Genomic DNA, 16,966 nt, shown 5'->3' on the forward strand with positions numbered 1-16,966 from the left:
TACTTTCACATTACCTTCATGTTTTACTACCTTCTCAATAAGGCCTTCCCTAATGGCCTTATTTTGGAGAAGGCAATGGCACCCCACTCCAGTACTCTTGCCTGGAGAATCCCATGGACGGAGGAGCCTGGTGGGCTGCAGACCATGGGGTCGAGGAGAGTCGGACACGACTGAGCGACTTCACTTTCACTTTTCCCTTTCATGCATTGGAGAAGGAAATGGCAACCCACTCCAGTGTTCTTGCATGGAGAATCCCAGGGACGGGGGAGCCTGGTGGGCCGCCGTCTATGGGGTCGAACAGAGTCGGACACGACTGAAGCGACTTAGCAACAGCAGTAGCAACGGCCTTATTTAAAATTATAACACTCTGCAAAACACAACCATACACAATCTACGAGATGCAGCAAAAGCAGTCCTAAGAGAGAAGTTCATAGTGATACAGGCCATCCTCAGAAAACAAGAAAACTCTCAAACAACCTAGCCTACCATCTAAAAGAATTAGAAAAAGCAGTTTGGTTTAAACAAACAAAACAAACAAAACTTAAAGTCAATTTATGGAAGGAAATAATAAAGATCGGAGAGGAAACAAATAACAGAGATTAAAAAACAATAGAAAACAATCAATAAAACCAAGAGCTGGTTTTCTGAAAGGATAAACAGAATCAATAAACCTCTGGTCAGACTCACCAAGAAGAAAAGACAGAGGACCCAAATAAAACAAGAAATGAAAGAGGAGAAACAACCACAGACACTGAAGAAATACAAAAAAAAAAATCATAAGAGAAAACTCTGAACAATTTTATACCAATAAATTGGACAACCTAGAAGAAATGAACAAGTTTCTAGAAACATACAGCCCTCCAAAACTGAATCAGGAAGAACTAGATACTTTGAACAGATTAATTACTAGAAGTGTGACACAACCTATAATAAAAAAAAACAACTCCCTGCAAACAAAAGTCCAGGACCAGTGGCTTTACTGGAGAATTCTACCAAACATACAAAGAACTTACACAAATCCTTCTCAAACAACTTCAGAAGATTAAAGAGAAGAGAACACTCCCTAAGTCATTCTATGAAGCCACCATCACTCTGATAGCAACACCAGACAAAAATCATCAAAAAAGGAAATTACAGGCCAGTATCTTTGATGAATGTAGATGCAAGAGCCCTTAACAAAATATTAACAGACTGAATCCAACACATAAAAAAGATCATACATCATGACCAAACTGAATTCATCCCAGGGTCACAACAATAGTTCAACATATGCAAATCAATTAATGTGATACACCACATCAAGAAAAGACAAAAACCATTGACTGTCTCAATAGATGAAGAAAAAGCATTTGATAAAATTCAACATTCATTCATAACAGAAACTCATCAAAGTGGGTATAGAGGGAACATATCTCAGCATAATAAAAGGTATTTATGACAAACCCACAGCCAACATAATACTTGACAGTGAAAAGCTGAAAGCCTTCCCAACTACAATCCCGAACAAGGATGCCCACCCTCACCACTTCTATTCAACGTAGCATTGGAAGTCCTAGCCACAGTAGTCAAGATCAGAAAAAGAAATACAAGGTATCCAAATTGGAAAAGAAGAGGTAAAGTGGTCATTATATGCAGATGACATGATACTATATATAGAAAAGTCTAAAGACTCAAACTACAACAGCTGGGATGTTCAGTGGTTAAGACTCTGTACTTCCACTGCAGGGAGTGCAGGCTCAGTTGCTGGTTGGGGAACGACATGCCCCATGGGGCAGCCAAATTTTTTTTAGATAATAAAAATAAAAGGGAATAAGATTGAAAAACCTGCAGCACCCCCTCATTCAGCATTCCCAGACCCCTTTATCCTAATCTACTTTTTCTTTCTTGGTATATATCACCCCATTCCACCACAGTATACTCCCTTATTTTTTATTTTCTCTCTCTGTTCCCCAATAGACCAGAAAGAGGACCAGAGGTCCTTTTCTGTCCGATTCAGGGATACAGCTCAAGCTTCCTGAACAGGGACTCATATACAGTGAGCACTCAACATCCATATCAGTTCAGTTCAGTCACTCAGTTAGTTGAAAAAAATAAAACTCTGCACTAGTCAGAAAAGTTTAAATAACTGTATTTCTTCTGTGATCAAAAAACAAATTTTAAGGGGCAAAGACTGGACCATGCCACCACCCACAGATCCCCAGGCTGGTACAAGAGAAGCTGATTCCACAAGTGAGGGTTTCAGGGCCTGCTGACCTGGATGGTTCCCCTTCTTGTGGAGGTCATGAGCAAGCATAAAAATGGCTAAATGGCAAGCATGGGGAGAGGGTGGGAGTAAATCAGAGATTTTCTGCAAGAAGCTTTTCAGTCAGCAGAAAACTGGGAGCAGAAATGAGTAAAAGCAGCAGATTCTTGGGACCAAAAAATCACGCTGACCCGCTCCATTCCTTCCCCTAAGGACCCAGAGATCCCACACCCTTCCAGGCCAGACAGCTGCCAAACCAGAGTGGCTCCTGGAGGCCAGGACAGAGACATTCTGGCGGAAGCAACAGCTGGGTGCAGATGTCAGGATGCAGTGGGGAAATGCTGTGCTCTCTTGGCTGCTTGCTGTGCAAAATGAACAATTTGTGTGTGTTTGTGTGTATGTGTGTGTGTGCGCGCGTGCATGCATGCTAACAGAGGTGATCTGGGCAGGAACCTCATCAGCATGGCAACACTGGGCATCCCCGAGCAGGGTTGTGCCACTGGCCACGTCTGCTTCAACCCAGCTCGGCTCTACCGGAGGCCTCACCCAACACTTTTTCTGGGGTGGAAACAGTCCCTGAACTGCTCTGGCCCTATGCTCCCATCCTCAGCAGCAGCACCCCTGTCAGTCAAGCTGCACAAACCAAACCAGACACTGGGCAGCTGTGCAGGCGGGGATCATCCCCTCCCAACCCTCAGCAGTAACTGTTCCCCAAGTCCTGTCTATTTTCTTTTCTATACACCCCTCATGGGCTTCACCCTGTCAATGCTACCATCGCCTCTCCCCCGGACACAGTTTAAACCTTGTAACTGATAATGTCTGTGCATTCAGCCTCATCCCCCTCTGATCAAATGCCACCATAGTAGGCCTTTCATTTTTTAAAACGACTTTTTAACTAAAGTGTAATATACATAAAAAACATGAGTCATAAATATACAACCAAATGAATTATCAGAATGAACACACTAACGTAATCCTCACCCAGGTTTAAAAAAAAAAAAGGAAGATTAATAGCCCCAGAAACATCTCTGGGCCCTCTCTTAGGCACTGTGTCTCCCTCTTCCCTAAATGTAGCACAAACAGAGATCCCAAACCAAATCTGATCACATCACCCACATCCCACCACTGCCCCCCTGTTCCCACTGAATGCAAATCCAATTTGTAATCCAGGCCCATGGCACAGTCTGGCCTCTCCTGGCTCTCCAGCTTCTTATCATAGCTCCTTGGGCCCCAGGCAAAGGGGCTCTAAAGCTCCTTCCATCTGGGGGCTCTCTTCATCACAAAGCTTCCCCACCAACAGGTCCCTGGTCCAAGAACCTCTCCTGCCCCTCACAGCCTGCTAACTCCTGCTCACCCCTCAGGTTTCAGCTCCAATGTCACCTCCTCAGGGACGCTTTCCCAGATTTCCAGATAACTCTCTTTGTAAGCAAGCTGAACCTCTCCTTCATAGCACTTACCACTTCTGTAACTACACACATACCAGTGTCTTCCCCAGCAGGCTGTGAGCTCCAGGAGGCAGAAATGGCTTCTGCTTTGCTCACCAGTGCCAGGTACAAAGCAAAAGTTCACACACATGTGCAGAGAGAGCAGAAGAGGTTACAAAGCTTTGCCTACCACCTCTCAAGAGTGGTCCAGTCACCAGGCTAGGAGGTTGTGGAGCTGAGACCTGAGAGTGTGGATGCCCCCAGAGCCGACCCAGGGCCTGACACACAGGGTGGCGGAGGGTCTGGAGTCAGCCCTAGGTGCAAGTCCTGGCTACTCTACTTACAAACCACCCCCTTGGCCTGGCCCCTTCAACCCTGTGAGACAGCTCCCCCAAACAGAAACTGAGGGCAGCAGAGACTCAGTACTCAGATGGGTCCCAGGAAGGGCGTCTGCCCAGACTGAATCCCTGCCGCCTGCCCTCAGCACTGTTGAGAAATCCCTGTTTGGGCCTGAAGCCATGCTTGGGGTGTATATTTTGGGGTACCTGCCAGTGGTGGAGGGGCCTTCTGGGCTCTGGATTCCTGCCAGCAGCCTCCAGGGCAATGCAGCTGGAGTCCACTACCCAGCCCCTCCCCCAACCTATTGCTTAGCACTTTGGGCTCAGGCTGAAGCCATCTCCATTCAACAAGCCTGCAGTGCAAGATTTTCTGGAACACTGGTCTCATGGACTGCTCCCTCCCTCCCTCCTCCTCTGTTCCCCCCTCACACCCTCGTCTGCGCACGGTTGCTTTCTCCCCCCTTATTCCCTTTTTCTCTCCTTCTGTGGCCTTCAAAACTCACTTGTGGCCACTCTAAACCCCAGTGTCTCAGAATGTGAGTGTATCTGGAGACATGGCCTTTAAAGAGGTGATTATGTTGAAATGAGGCCGTTAGAGTGGACCCTAATCCAATCTGACTGTCCCTGTGGACACACAGAGACGTCGGGGCGCACACGCACAAAGGAAAGACCACACGAGGACACAGGAGAATGCAGTCACCTGCAAGTCAAGGCGAGCTGCCGCAGAAAAAACAAACCTGCTGGACTTCCAGCCTCCAAAGCCGTCAGGAAGTAAGTAGTTTCTCTGTGGTTTCGGCACCACCCCACCCCCAGACTGTGGTGTCAGTTACAGTTGCCCAAGGAGCCTAACACTCTCCCTGTCCTCTGCTCTCCTCTCTCTTGCCTCTTCTCTCCCTGTCAGTCTTTCTTTTCTCTTTCTGTATGCAATTTTCTATCCCACTCCTGCCCCAGATGAGGAAAACGGGAGAGCAGCAGTTTTGCAGGGCTTCCCAGGTGGCGCAGGAGTAAAGAATCTGCCTGCCAAACTCAGGAGATGCAGGTTTGATCCCTGAGCTGGGAAGATCCCCCTGGAGAAGGAAATGGCAACCCGATCCAGTGTTCTTGCCTAGGAAATTCCATGGACGGAGGAGCCTGGTGGATTACAGTCCACGGGGTCACAGAGTCGAACATGACTGAGCACTGGAGCATGCACTGCAGCAGCTTTGCATCATCAGAGAACCAAACCTGTTGCTCCTGGCTCTGCTGAACCATGACACTGCCACGTCCCAGAGACCCCAGGACCTAGAGCCAACAGTCCTTAGGGGCAGGGACAGCCTGGGCCCCCTGGACCATGCCCAAGAACAACAGTCCCAGGAGGAAAATGGCCAAGTCCCCTACCCCAACTGAGGGTAAAACACAGGTGGTTCCGGAAGGCACCACGCCTGGCCACCACCCAACATCTGTGTCTGTGCTGTAGGAACTCCTGCCGGAAGGTACAGCTGGAGCCAGCACAGCACAGACACGCCGGGTAAACAGACTGCAGGGCAGGATGGCTCTGCTTCTAAAGAACACCGGTGATGCGGGGATAGCCCAGACCCTGCCCACCCCTCCCAGAGGCCGGGCCCCTTGACCTGCCCCCCAGATGAGCAAAGCATCACCCTACATCCCTCAGGAAGACCTCCCGACTAGTGCAAGGTACTGATTGGCACAACATGGTGGAATAAGTACTATGATGAGAGAAATGCAGGGACACCAAACTTGGGCTTGGGGGTCAGAGAAGGCTTTTTGGAGGAAGCAGCATTTAACAGGAGACCTAAGAATGAACACGAGATGTTGGTGCAAAGGGAAGAAAGTGTATGTGGCAGAGGAAACAGCATTTGCAAAGGCCCAGCAGAGAGGAAAAGACCACGGGGAACTGAAACACTGACTGAACATGCACATTTGGGGTGGAAGATGGGCGCCGGCTTGTCAGGAAGACGCCAGCCAGGGCGGAAGTGCTCTGTAGCATATTTCCCCATCTCGTCACCTCACATTCTGTGTGCCCAGTATGGACCAGAATGCAGCAAGGGCAGCCAGCCCAGGACTCAGCAAGCTCTCTCTTCCCAGCCTGCATCATTCCTCATTCCTCATGGCTGATGGCCTGACAAGTGATGCTCCTGATCCAGGGTTGCTGAGAAGCCACTTACCTGGGAGAGGACGCACTTAGGGGCGGGGGGCACTGGCCGGCTTGGGGGCGGTCCCCTGGATGATTCTTTCCTCTCTACTGATGGTCTGGGCCCTGGGGAGTTTCTAGCAGCCTTGCTGAGGTGTGCTGGCGATGGCGCAGGTGGTGACACGCTATGCAGGTAGTCTGGAGGGGGCCGGGGAGGAGGCTGGGAGGGCTTCCGCAGGGTTTCAGGAGTGTTGGTCACCTGTATGCATAAGACGAGGAACGTCTGAGATACAGGAACCCTTAATGCACTTAAAAACTTGAGGGTGGCCTTGGGTGTCCCATTGGCACGAACAAAGACCTCGGATCCCAGAGGTCAAATGCAACTTTTAAAGTCATGAGGGGATGGTAGAACCAGCTGACCATCTCTCAGGCCAAGAAAGTATCGTTTATTACGAATCCCAAGGGGCCCACAAAGGTGCTTATGGGAAAATCTAGCACAGTCCTAAGAGAGAAGGTCAAAGTAGCAATGTTCATGGTGCAAAGCTCTTACCTTTCGCCTGCCCTGGGGTGTCTGCAACTTGAACGTTGGGTTGGCGTGGCCTGTTCCACTGTTCTGAGACACCCTGAAGGGACAACTAGTAACAAGGAAGGAGAAGCACAGGTTGTTCATTGAAGGTTACTGCCTGAGTTCGCTTTGACCCAGGTGTGGCCAGCCAGCAGCTCAGTCGTCCCTGAATCTGCTCTAGCGGAAGTGGGATTGGCCCTCCTGAAGCCCAGCTCCCTCGGCACGGAGACGGTGGCCAGTGGAAAACTCCCAAGGAAAGAGAGTTGGCCTCATATACAGCACAGTGTGCCTCAGTATCTTTTCGTCACCCTTTTTAAGACCTTTCTCCCCCAAGAAGACAAGGATGTTACCAGCCATCAACCAATCTCCCTCAGGCATCATTCCAGGAGGACCTGGGATTTAAAAATCTCCTCTGGAAAAATTATGATTTATAACAGAGGACTTGGAGACTATACATCTTCAATACCCACAGGAATGAATTACTTAGGACAAAAATTACTCTCTGTCTTGAGTTGATGTCTAGCCACCTCTGTGACTGACTTGAGCTAGTCAGTTTTCCTCTATTGCCTCACTTTCTGGGCTCTAAGATGCGGAGGAAATCCATTAGATACAGGATAGATTTCATTTCACATTCCAGCTTGAATTGGTTGGGGGCATTCTGCTGAGAAGGCTTCTGAAGTGATGACCAGGCTCAATCAAGCTTGCTTACAATAAAAATCAAGTAGTAATGTTTGCCGTGGTCATGGAGCGTAGCAGAAGGGGAGAGGGTGACGTGCACTGGGCATTTGCCTTCCAACTAAATGAGACCCACCACCACCACCTTCTTCTTCTAAAACCAGGCACTGCTTTCAGAAAGCTGTGACCCCCAAGTAGACCTCAAATCCTTCACGGCACCCCGTCATACCTGAACTGTTGCCTCAGCTTGGAAGGGAGGGCTAAGGACTTGAGGTAGCCCAGTTTGTTGTTCTGTTTACAGCAGCGATACATCATGATCAGGGCCACCAGCACAAAGATGGCTGAAAACACTCCAGCGACCACAGGACCAGCGCCTTCCAGAAACAGAACCCAAGCGGCAGATTTAGAAGCAGTTGGCTTCAGTAGTGGATTTCAAATAATATGTTCCAGATACTCTTCAGATCCTTGATTTTCATTTACCTTGTATTACTTATTTTAACTTAAAAACTATAACAAAAAAACACATACTATGTCCCACTGGGAAGTCACTAATATTACTAGCTTCAATAATCAGGTCAACTTGCTTGGCAGGGACTTCACAGTAAAGTTTCTCCAGCTACTTCTGCTTAATTGAAAAGCATTCCTTTTCATATAAGGCAAGGAGCTCTATTATTCCAGCTCTATTATTACTTACCACTTGTTTTCTGCCTAAATCATGATTTTCCTGGACACAAAGCAACCACAAAACACTGAGACATATAGATTGATCTAAGATTAGAAGCATAATCCACAATTTCACATTTGGTTTCACCAAATTCGCCTCAATGTTCTCATGAATTATAAATCTAAATGTACAAAATATATATAGACCAGTGACACACTACTTTTAACTGCTTTATATAGAGGTTTCTTCCTTGAAAGATTTTGCTCAAAAAAAAAATTTTTTTTGCTATTATTTTTTTAAAGTTTGGAAACCAAAGAGCTAGAATCCCTGAAATACACTTCTGAATCTCCAGCTCCTCATTTTAAGCTTTGTCCATCAAAGGGCATCTGAGTCACTATAATGTGCCCTAGGTCCATGATTAATTTTAAGTGGTTGAGAAGGGGTAGTTGCTACCACTGACCCCCAGATAGAATGGATTATTCAATAACCTGTGGTCTGTCTTAATCTCTCTGTAAGCAGGAACAGGCTCCTCAACAGAAGGGACAGAGACAGAGGAAGAGCAACTGAGCTGGGCCCCACACCAGGCTGCTAGCCTGGGCCACTCCTCCCACTCAGCCCCTCTTGTTCCCTCATCTATAAAAATCAGGATGACAGTGCTGACTTATTATTCCTCTGCATTATGCCATCCATCCCTCCTCACAAAGGTGGGCAGGAGCCACGCAGGCCGGCCACTCACTCTCGGGAGGCATGGGCCCGCTGTCGATGCTGCCCCCTTGGCCTGGCGTGTTGCAGAAGGGTGGGGCCCAGCCCCGGAAGCAGTGGCAGTTCTGGTTGTTGTTGCAGACCTGGAGCAAGGGCAGGGCAGGGAAGAGATGTCAGCACCCTAGAGAGCTCTGGCTTCCCACAGTGCCTGCCCCTATGGACATCATCGCAGAGGAGCCCCAGAACCTCCAGCATACGTACCCCGTGGCCGTTGCACTTCTTCGCACAGCCTTCCATTTCAAAGAACGAGGTGTTCCTGCACTGCCCCTCAAAGCAAATCTGTAATGAGAAGAAACCGGTCAGTACAACAGAAGGGACACTGGTTGGCGATTAGGAGACTGAGGTTTTGCTTTCAGAACATATGGGACTCAAAAAGGCAGCCTGCTTCAGGTTATTATAGTGATAAAAACAACCTAAAAATTCAAGGACAGGATGACAACTAACTAGTTCTGCTATTTCTCTTGCGATGAGGGAGAAAACAACAAATATTACATTCTAAGAAAATATAATAATATAATGTGCGTGCGTGCTCAGTTGCTAAGTTGTGTCCGACTCTTTACAACTCCATGGACTGTAGCCCACCAGGCTCGTCTGTCCATGGGATTCTCCAGGCAAGCACACTGGACTTGGTTACCATTTCCTTCTCCAGGGGATTTCCCTGACCCATGGATTGAACCCGAGTCTCCTGAATCTCCTGGCACTGGCAAGCAGATTATTTACCACTGTGCCACACCTGGGAAGCCCATATAATAAATATGTGTGATTTCATTCTATATTACTATTGGTTCTATGTTACTTAATTGCATATTAATATGTACTAATTTAAACATTATACTTAAAGATAATGACCATGGTGATAGCTGTTTACTTTGTGCCAGGTACTACACCTAGTGCTTCAGATGTGTTTTACAATGTTATTCTCAGAGTTAACTCTCAGATAGCTGCCCAGGCTTCCCGGACTCCTAGTTTAGACCATTTCATAATTCATATGATAATTAATGATGAGGACAAAAGAGATATAATAGACAATCCTTCTAAACAGTTTACAGGGATTATCTCATTTAATCCATACGACAATTCTACGGGGTGGGTCTTGCTCTTAATAATATGCTCTATAAAGAATGTAAGCCACAGGGCTAAAGAGGTTGGGGAAGCTGGGATTTGAACCCAGGCATCCTCCCCCAGACTCCCACTTCAATCACTACCCTCTGCAACCCAGAGGCTAAGTGAGGCTGGAGGAAGGAACTTACGTGGTTATGGCCACACTTGGTCCCGGTCATCACCAGGCCGGGGTCCAGCATGTCACCCTCCTCCTCGGGACCTCGATAGACGTGGGTGCCCCGACATCGGATCTGCCTTCCATTTATCACGATGACGGTGTCAATGGGCACTGCATTAGACTCCAGGGGTCGGGCCTCGGAACTCTGACACTGGATCTTGCCACATTTGGCATCTCTGAGCCCAAGAGAGGAGGAGGGAAGGAGATGGAATCAGAGACAGGGAAGAGCTGGGACACCAAAGAGCTTCAGTCTTTCTCGACTGGGACAGCAGGTTTGTATGGGGGAGAGGCAAAAGGCAATGAGTGTGCTGTAGGGACTCAGCCAGAATTCCTCTGTGTGGTCTTAGACTAAGGATAGGATGCTATATCTTTATTCCCAAGTAGATGTAGCCAGAGGGCTGGCCTTGGGAAGTCCCCTTTACCGCAAGAACAACTGCCTGACCTGAGCAACCTAACCCCTTATGCTCTTTGTACCCCCAAGCACCCTGGTGTTGCAGCCAGAAGAAGCCTGGTGTCATCCCTGACCTCCCTCCTCCATCCTATATACCAACCCAAGTTCACACCACCATCCTCTCTCACCTGGACACCAGGAAACTGGTCTCCCTGCTCCAGACTTGCCCTACAAGGGCCTAATTTCAAACTGCTCTCAAGCCAAAGTCCAAACTCCCCTAGCCATATACTCAAGGTTTCTCATGATGTGGTCCCTGCTCAACTAGCCAGGCTCATTTCTCAGTAGCGCACCCCGTACCCCCCCCCACTGCACCCCAACATTATACTTTAACTATATCAAGTTGCTATCAATTCTTCCTACCACCAGCTTTTCTCTATTCATTTCTCTGCCTGGGACACTCTACCATGTACCAGCACCATTCCTCATCCTGTTCAAATAGATACTTTCTCCAGATCGCAGCTTAAGCATAACTTCCTCTGGGAAACCACTTCAGCCCACTACGGTGGGTTGGGTGGCTCCCACCATATTTCCATTATTACACTATCCTCTTAAGTTCCATGTACTCAGCCCAGTGTCTGGCACATGGTAAATCCACAATAGATAGTGGATGGGTGGGTAGGTGGATGGATGGTTGAAATGAATGAATGACTGGGTGAATGACAGGCTATTCAGATGAGGGTATAATTAGTACCCTGCGGAAATGACCCAAGAGGGCTGATGGGCTGCCCTAGTATAAGAAGGTCCCAAAAGGAAATGTGACCAGCCTTCTAGGAAGCATTGCATCCACACCCTCCCTCTGACTTCCTTAGGGCTGAATGGTGCATTGTCAAAAGGGCCTGGAAGAGATTACTGAAGGGCCCACTCTAGGGCCAGCCAAGCGGATGAGTGGGTGGGAGTGACGAAAGAGCAGGACTTGCTTTGGCATCCTCATCTCATGGGGTCTGCCTTATGGTCATCACCTCATGTTGCACTTCTTGTGTTTCCCATTCATGTCCTTCCCACAGTTTCCAAAGGTGTCCCCTGCCACATTCACCTTCTCGAAGCAGAGATCAGGAGCAGGCCGGGCTCCTGGGTGGGCAAGAAACATTTATCAGCACACTAGCCAACTTTAGTAGAAGTCAGAAGCCCCCAAAGGACAGAGCTAGCCCCTGGCAAAATCAGGAAGTAAGGAAGTTTTATGGAAGGGAATATTCAGCCTTTTCTTTATCCCTATCTGTTGGTCCACCCCCACCTTCTCAAGACCTACTCATAAAAAAAGGTTTTATATCAGTTCTTTACACTTTATTGAGGTTTTATATCTATGGGAGGTTTGTGTGCTAAGCCTTCTTTCTCATGAAGAAGCCCTTTCTCATTTCAGGTGTTTGTTATGTTTTTTTTTTTTTTTTTTTAAATAAAGGTAATACCTGCAGAAGATTTTTAAGAATAAAATATGTTTTTCATTTTTTTCTACTTAGCCATTCCAGTTCCCACATCCCTAAAACCTGGAGAAGCAATCAATTAATAGTGTATTTTCTAAAGATAATTTTATCTCTACCTTCTAGATACAATTCTTGTGTATCTTCTAGAGATAATCTATCCAATAAGGAATGGCCACATAGTCTATTCACATTTTTTTTTTTTTTACTTAGTACATAGAGAGCTGCGTCCTTTTATTCAGCTTATGGAGTCCCAATGTATTTGGGTGCACGAGATTTACCTTAACTGATAGGATTTATTGAAGTATTTATGGGTTGTTATTGCTCTAACAGTGCTGTAATAAATATCCTTGTAAATCTACTTGGCCAAATACAAACATAGGACACATTCCTAAGCAGTAGTATGGATGCGTCCAATGACAGGTACACTTAAAATTCTGGTATCTCCAAACTGCTTTCCATTGGGGTTGTACACATCTGTTTCCCCACATGTATAATATGGTTTTCTCCACAACTATACTATTATTCTTGTTACAGTATTATCATGCCAACTTATCATATTAATTTTTCACTCTTTTCCAATATGATATATGGGAAAAAAATCCCATCTCATGGTTGATACTTTGCTCACAGCTCCATCGTCCACCTGTTGTGTTGGATTATTCTTATCCATTCACTCACTGTGAGAATTTAAAGCATCAAGGAACTAGGAGGAATACTGTCTACTGCCTCCTGCTGAAAGTCCGCCTTGAGGCAAGGCGATAAAAAAAGGTAATATCTGGAGATGCTCTTGTAAAGCCTGATCCTAAGCAATCCAGAGTGTCTGAAGGGGGAGGCTGGCTAGGAAGCATCGGGGTGGAAGGAGGGTGGTCCGCTCGCTGGAGAGTGCCTTACCAGGGCCCCACAGCTGCTGGCACTGCTCCTGATAGGTGAGGCACATGCCATTGTAGCAGTAGGCCTGGCCGTCCTCGCAAGGGGTGCCGTCCATCTGGTAGAAGTTGGTGGGGCACTGGGGGGACTTGCCCGTGCAGAACTCCGGGAGGTCGCACTGCCGGGCCTGTTCACGGCACAGCGTGCCCGGGGCCAACAGCTGAGCCGAGGAACAAGAAGCGGGGGATAAAGTCAATCTCCCACCTGTCCTCAATCCTCCCAGCAAGGGCTCATGAGCATCACTCCCATGGAACAGAAAATCCCTTACCATTATTTCAGAGCACTTTTTACATGACCTCATTAGCTTAAACCACCATAAATCATCTAACATGAAACATCTAACACTTGGTTTCAAGGTGGTTTTACAAATGTTAACTCTACATAGCAGTCTTAAGAATCAGGTAAGAAATAATATTTATGCAACTATTTACAGTTCACTAAGTGCTTTAGTAATAACAGCTACTTTATGGAGCTCCTACTTAAATGCCCAGGACAAATAATATTTCATTTAGTCTTCATGACAGTCCTATGTAATATAATTATCCCTGTTTTATAGATGAGGAAATCTGAGGCATGTCTCCAAAGTTTCATGGTTAGTAAGTGGCAGAAGAGCAAAGCCCACTAGTATATATGTATAGATACACTCACACACAAACTAGCATTCATGCATCTTTGTATAGATACACTCACACACAAACTAGCATTCATGCATCTTTGAATTCACAAGCACTCTGGCAATAATACACCCACATTACGGAGTCAAGCTCCAGGCTAAGTATGTTGCACATGTTCATCTCATGAGATCCTCACAATGTCCATGAGCTAGATACTGCTATTTGCCCCATTCTGCAGATGAAATAACCTGATCAAATAGCACACCTTGGGCAACTGGTAAGTCTGAGTTTCTGTTCAAGTCTTCCAGCCTCCCTAGGTGGGGTCAGTGTTATTAGTACTCTTCCCATCTTACAGATAGAGAACTCAGGCTTGGATGGGTAATAGCTGCCCCCAGTCACACACAGGGCTGGAAATGAAGATCTCAGACTCCAGGGCTCATCTTTTCCCACACACTTCTCTGCAGGGAAAGCCTTTCCAAGATCCAAGCTGAAATCCTGGGACCCGGAGACGAGTGCTCTCTACGTTCATTCTCAGGCCTCAGCCTGAGATCCTGACCTGATACAGCACAGCCTCTCTGAGGGATGCCGGGTCTGTCTTAAATCATACAGACGGCATGGGAGTTCCCCTGAACAGGCAAAGAGAGCTATGTCTGAGAATAGCACCCCGCCACACTCCTGGGTGACTCCACACCACCCACGAGGGATCCCAGGAGGGAAGGTGGGAGCGGGCCAGCTGAGCAGCTTGCTGACAGTCTCAGAGCAAGGGTGGCCTCAGATGCATCTCCCCACCCAGCAGCAGGATGGAGGGGAAAAAGACCCACCAACCCTGGAGCCAGTCTGCCTGGGTTCAAATCCCAGCGCCTTAGGCAGCAGACCTCTGTTGATGCACTTTCTCATGCGTGCATGAGGACAATAACCCTCTCGTGGTTATTGCTAGAAGGTCATGCTAGAAAGAATGTTCTAGTAAAGCACTTCAACAGTATGGGGAACATAATGAGCCCTGAGCATGTGGTATGTGGAAGCACAGTCCACGATCCAATCTAAAACCCTGGGACCAGATGGGCCCCAGACTTCACAGATTTGAGAAAGCAGACATTACACAGATGTACATACATATGTATATGTGTATATCTCTCTCTATATACATACACATGACATATGTATATTACATAACCCAGCATCAAGGCCTAGGATTATACCTTATAATCAAACACACTAATGTTTTTGCAATGAAATACACTATTTGCTTTAAGTGTGATTTTAAAAAAAACTATAATTAGATTTATGTCAATTCAGATCCAATTTAGCCACCAAATGAGTTTAAAAAAAATTTTTTTTCAGTTTTTAGAACTTCCTGAATTTCAGAATTGTAGATAAGAGAATGCAGACCTATAGTAACATTAGTGGTAAAAATGGTGTGCTCTTCCAATCAATACTAAGAATGTGGGCTCCAGAGTCAGAGAAACCTGGTTCAGCCCCTTCCTCACTGTTTAACCCTGGAGAAGTCACTTATACCCTCTGAGCCTCAGTCTCTACATCTTAAGTTGAGGATATTAACATAAACCCCACAGGTGTTCTATAAGGACTGAATGAGATGACACATATAAAATTCTCTGCACTGTGCCTGGCACCTAACAAGCAATCCCTTAATGTTAATCAAAACTGTAATGAGGAATATTATGAATGCCAAATAAAATCAAGCCTACTCTCTCTGGACATTTTTTTTTTAATTTCCCACTTTCCAGGAGGCCCACACAGCCTTCTGGGATAATCTGAACTCAGTGAGGTCAAATATAGAAAAAGGGAAGCTTTGTTCAAAGGCTCTTTCTGGCTAACTTTGACACCACCACTTCCCCAGGACTGAGGCTGAATCCTGGCCATCAGCCCCTGCAGAGCCTCAGACTGTCAGGTCAGAACCCTGGGCGGGGAGGGCCCCTTACCTTACAGCGGTGACAGCAGGAGCCGTGCGCACACTCGGCCCCCTCTCTCAGGGTGCAGTTAGCGGCATTGCAGCAGGGGTTCTCACATTCCTGGGGAGGCAGCAAGAGGGGGCATGAGCCTCAGAGGCAGCAGAGCAGGGAGATGGGAGACAAGGCAGGAGGAGGGGCCTTTACCTCCTATCCCACCTTATATGCCCCTGGAACTCCAGCTCCCTGGGAAATCTCTACCCAAAACACCACTTTATAGCTTTATCATTAAGATAGTATGTATATATTGTAGAGAATATACACAAGCAGAATCATCAGACACAACTGCATTTTGACACATTTATAAACATATAGTTATTTTACAAAATCACAGTATCCATACTGCTTTTAAACTTAACACACTACCCCCACTTTTCCTTGTAATCATGGATTCGTCTAAAATGTGATTTTTAGCATAGTACTACATTATAAGGAAATGTCATGATTTGTTTTTCTCATCCCCAATCCAACATCCAGAGACCATGTCTTCCTGGGATCCAGGCGGACCTGTGCTCCTCCCCTTCTAGAGCACCAGGCGTCTTCCCACCCCAAGGCACAGCTCTCCCACTAGCTAAAGTGTGCCTTCCCGTCCTCGTGCCCCTCGCTAACTCCTACCTCGGCCCTCGAGTGTAGGGTCAGAGTCCACCCCCACCTGAGTTGGGCAGCTCCCCTCACGTTACATACACTCCTAGCATCATGCTATTGGCTCTCCTGGTATTTACCACAGTTGTATTTATACATTTTTGCAGCTATTTGGTCAATGTGTGTTTCTGGCTTTGGACTATATACCCCATAAGGACAGGGACCATGCCTATTTTTTTCTACCTATTTATTTTCCTATCCCTGGCACATGACCTAGATCACATACTCATTTGTTGAAGGAGAAACTGCTCTGAATATAAGCCATTGGCCAAGCCCACTCAGGAGTGGGCCCCTTAACCTCACTGGGCCCTCCATGATAATACAACTCTCTCCTTTCTGAAGGGTCTGGGCCGATCTCTCTGAACTCATCCTGGTGCAGGTGGGAAGCCTTTAAATGGTTCTTGTTTTATTAAAGTTATGTGCTGGCATTTTAAAAAAGTCAAACCATAGAGAAGATTAAAAAAGCAAATAGTCTTTACCCACATATACAGACCCTCAACCTCATCCCCAGAGTTTATTCTGAATGCATAGACTACTGACACATTCTCCCACAAACTGTTCTGCACGTTAACGTTCATATTTTCATGCTTCATAAAATAGATATGAAACTATCCAGTTCTGCTTTTTGTAGAACCGCGAGCATCTGTCAGAAGTGACAGAGCTATGATATGCCTACTATATTCATCCTGAAGATCAGAAGGAAGGAAAGGGCTTGTACACCATCAATTCTGCTCCTTCTTCCTCCTAGAAGCCCCTTTCAGTCATTTCTTCTACAGGTCAAAGAGCATGAGCTTGTTATTTTAAGTATCCTCATAATGCCCAGGTTCAAGTTCACGTATCCAGCTGTGAACAGCCAAGGAAGCCATC

The 16,966-nt window shown here is 46.7% G+C and overlaps 1 protein-coding gene across 2 annotated transcripts in view; it reads right to left on the reverse strand.

Annotated features, from left to right (window-relative positions):
* The window catches only part of ADAM19 (ADAM metallopeptidase domain 19), an 89,225-nt gene that overhangs the window by 2,554 nt on the left and 69,705 nt on the right, over nucleotides 1-16,966 (reverse strand). For both annotated transcript variants that reach the window (XM_070373009.1, XM_070373010.1), the window contains exons 13-21: nucleotides 15,431-15,520; nucleotides 12,841-13,036; nucleotides 11,491-11,599; nucleotides 10,052-10,256; nucleotides 9,003-9,080; nucleotides 8,776-8,884; nucleotides 7,605-7,749; nucleotides 6,686-6,770; nucleotides 6,170-6,394 (exon numbers count right to left, since the gene is read on the reverse strand). In XM_070373009.1, the coding sequence (XP_070229110.1) occupies nucleotides 6,170-6,394; nucleotides 6,686-6,770; nucleotides 7,605-7,749; nucleotides 8,776-8,884; nucleotides 9,003-9,080; nucleotides 10,052-10,256; nucleotides 11,491-11,599; nucleotides 12,841-13,036; nucleotides 15,431-15,520 (1,242 nt within the window). The remainder of the gene's footprint in view (nucleotides 1-6,169; nucleotides 6,395-6,685; nucleotides 6,771-7,604; nucleotides 7,750-8,775; nucleotides 8,885-9,002; nucleotides 9,081-10,051; nucleotides 10,257-11,490; nucleotides 11,600-12,840; nucleotides 13,037-15,430; nucleotides 15,521-16,966) is intronic.

Source organism: Bos mutus, chromosome 7 (assembly GCF_027580195.1).
Source record: "Bos mutus isolate GX-2022 chromosome 7, NWIPB_WYAK_1.1, whole genome shotgun sequence".
In the NCBI taxonomy this organism is placed as follows: domain Eukaryota; kingdom Metazoa; phylum Chordata; class Mammalia; order Artiodactyla; family Bovidae; genus Bos; species Bos mutus.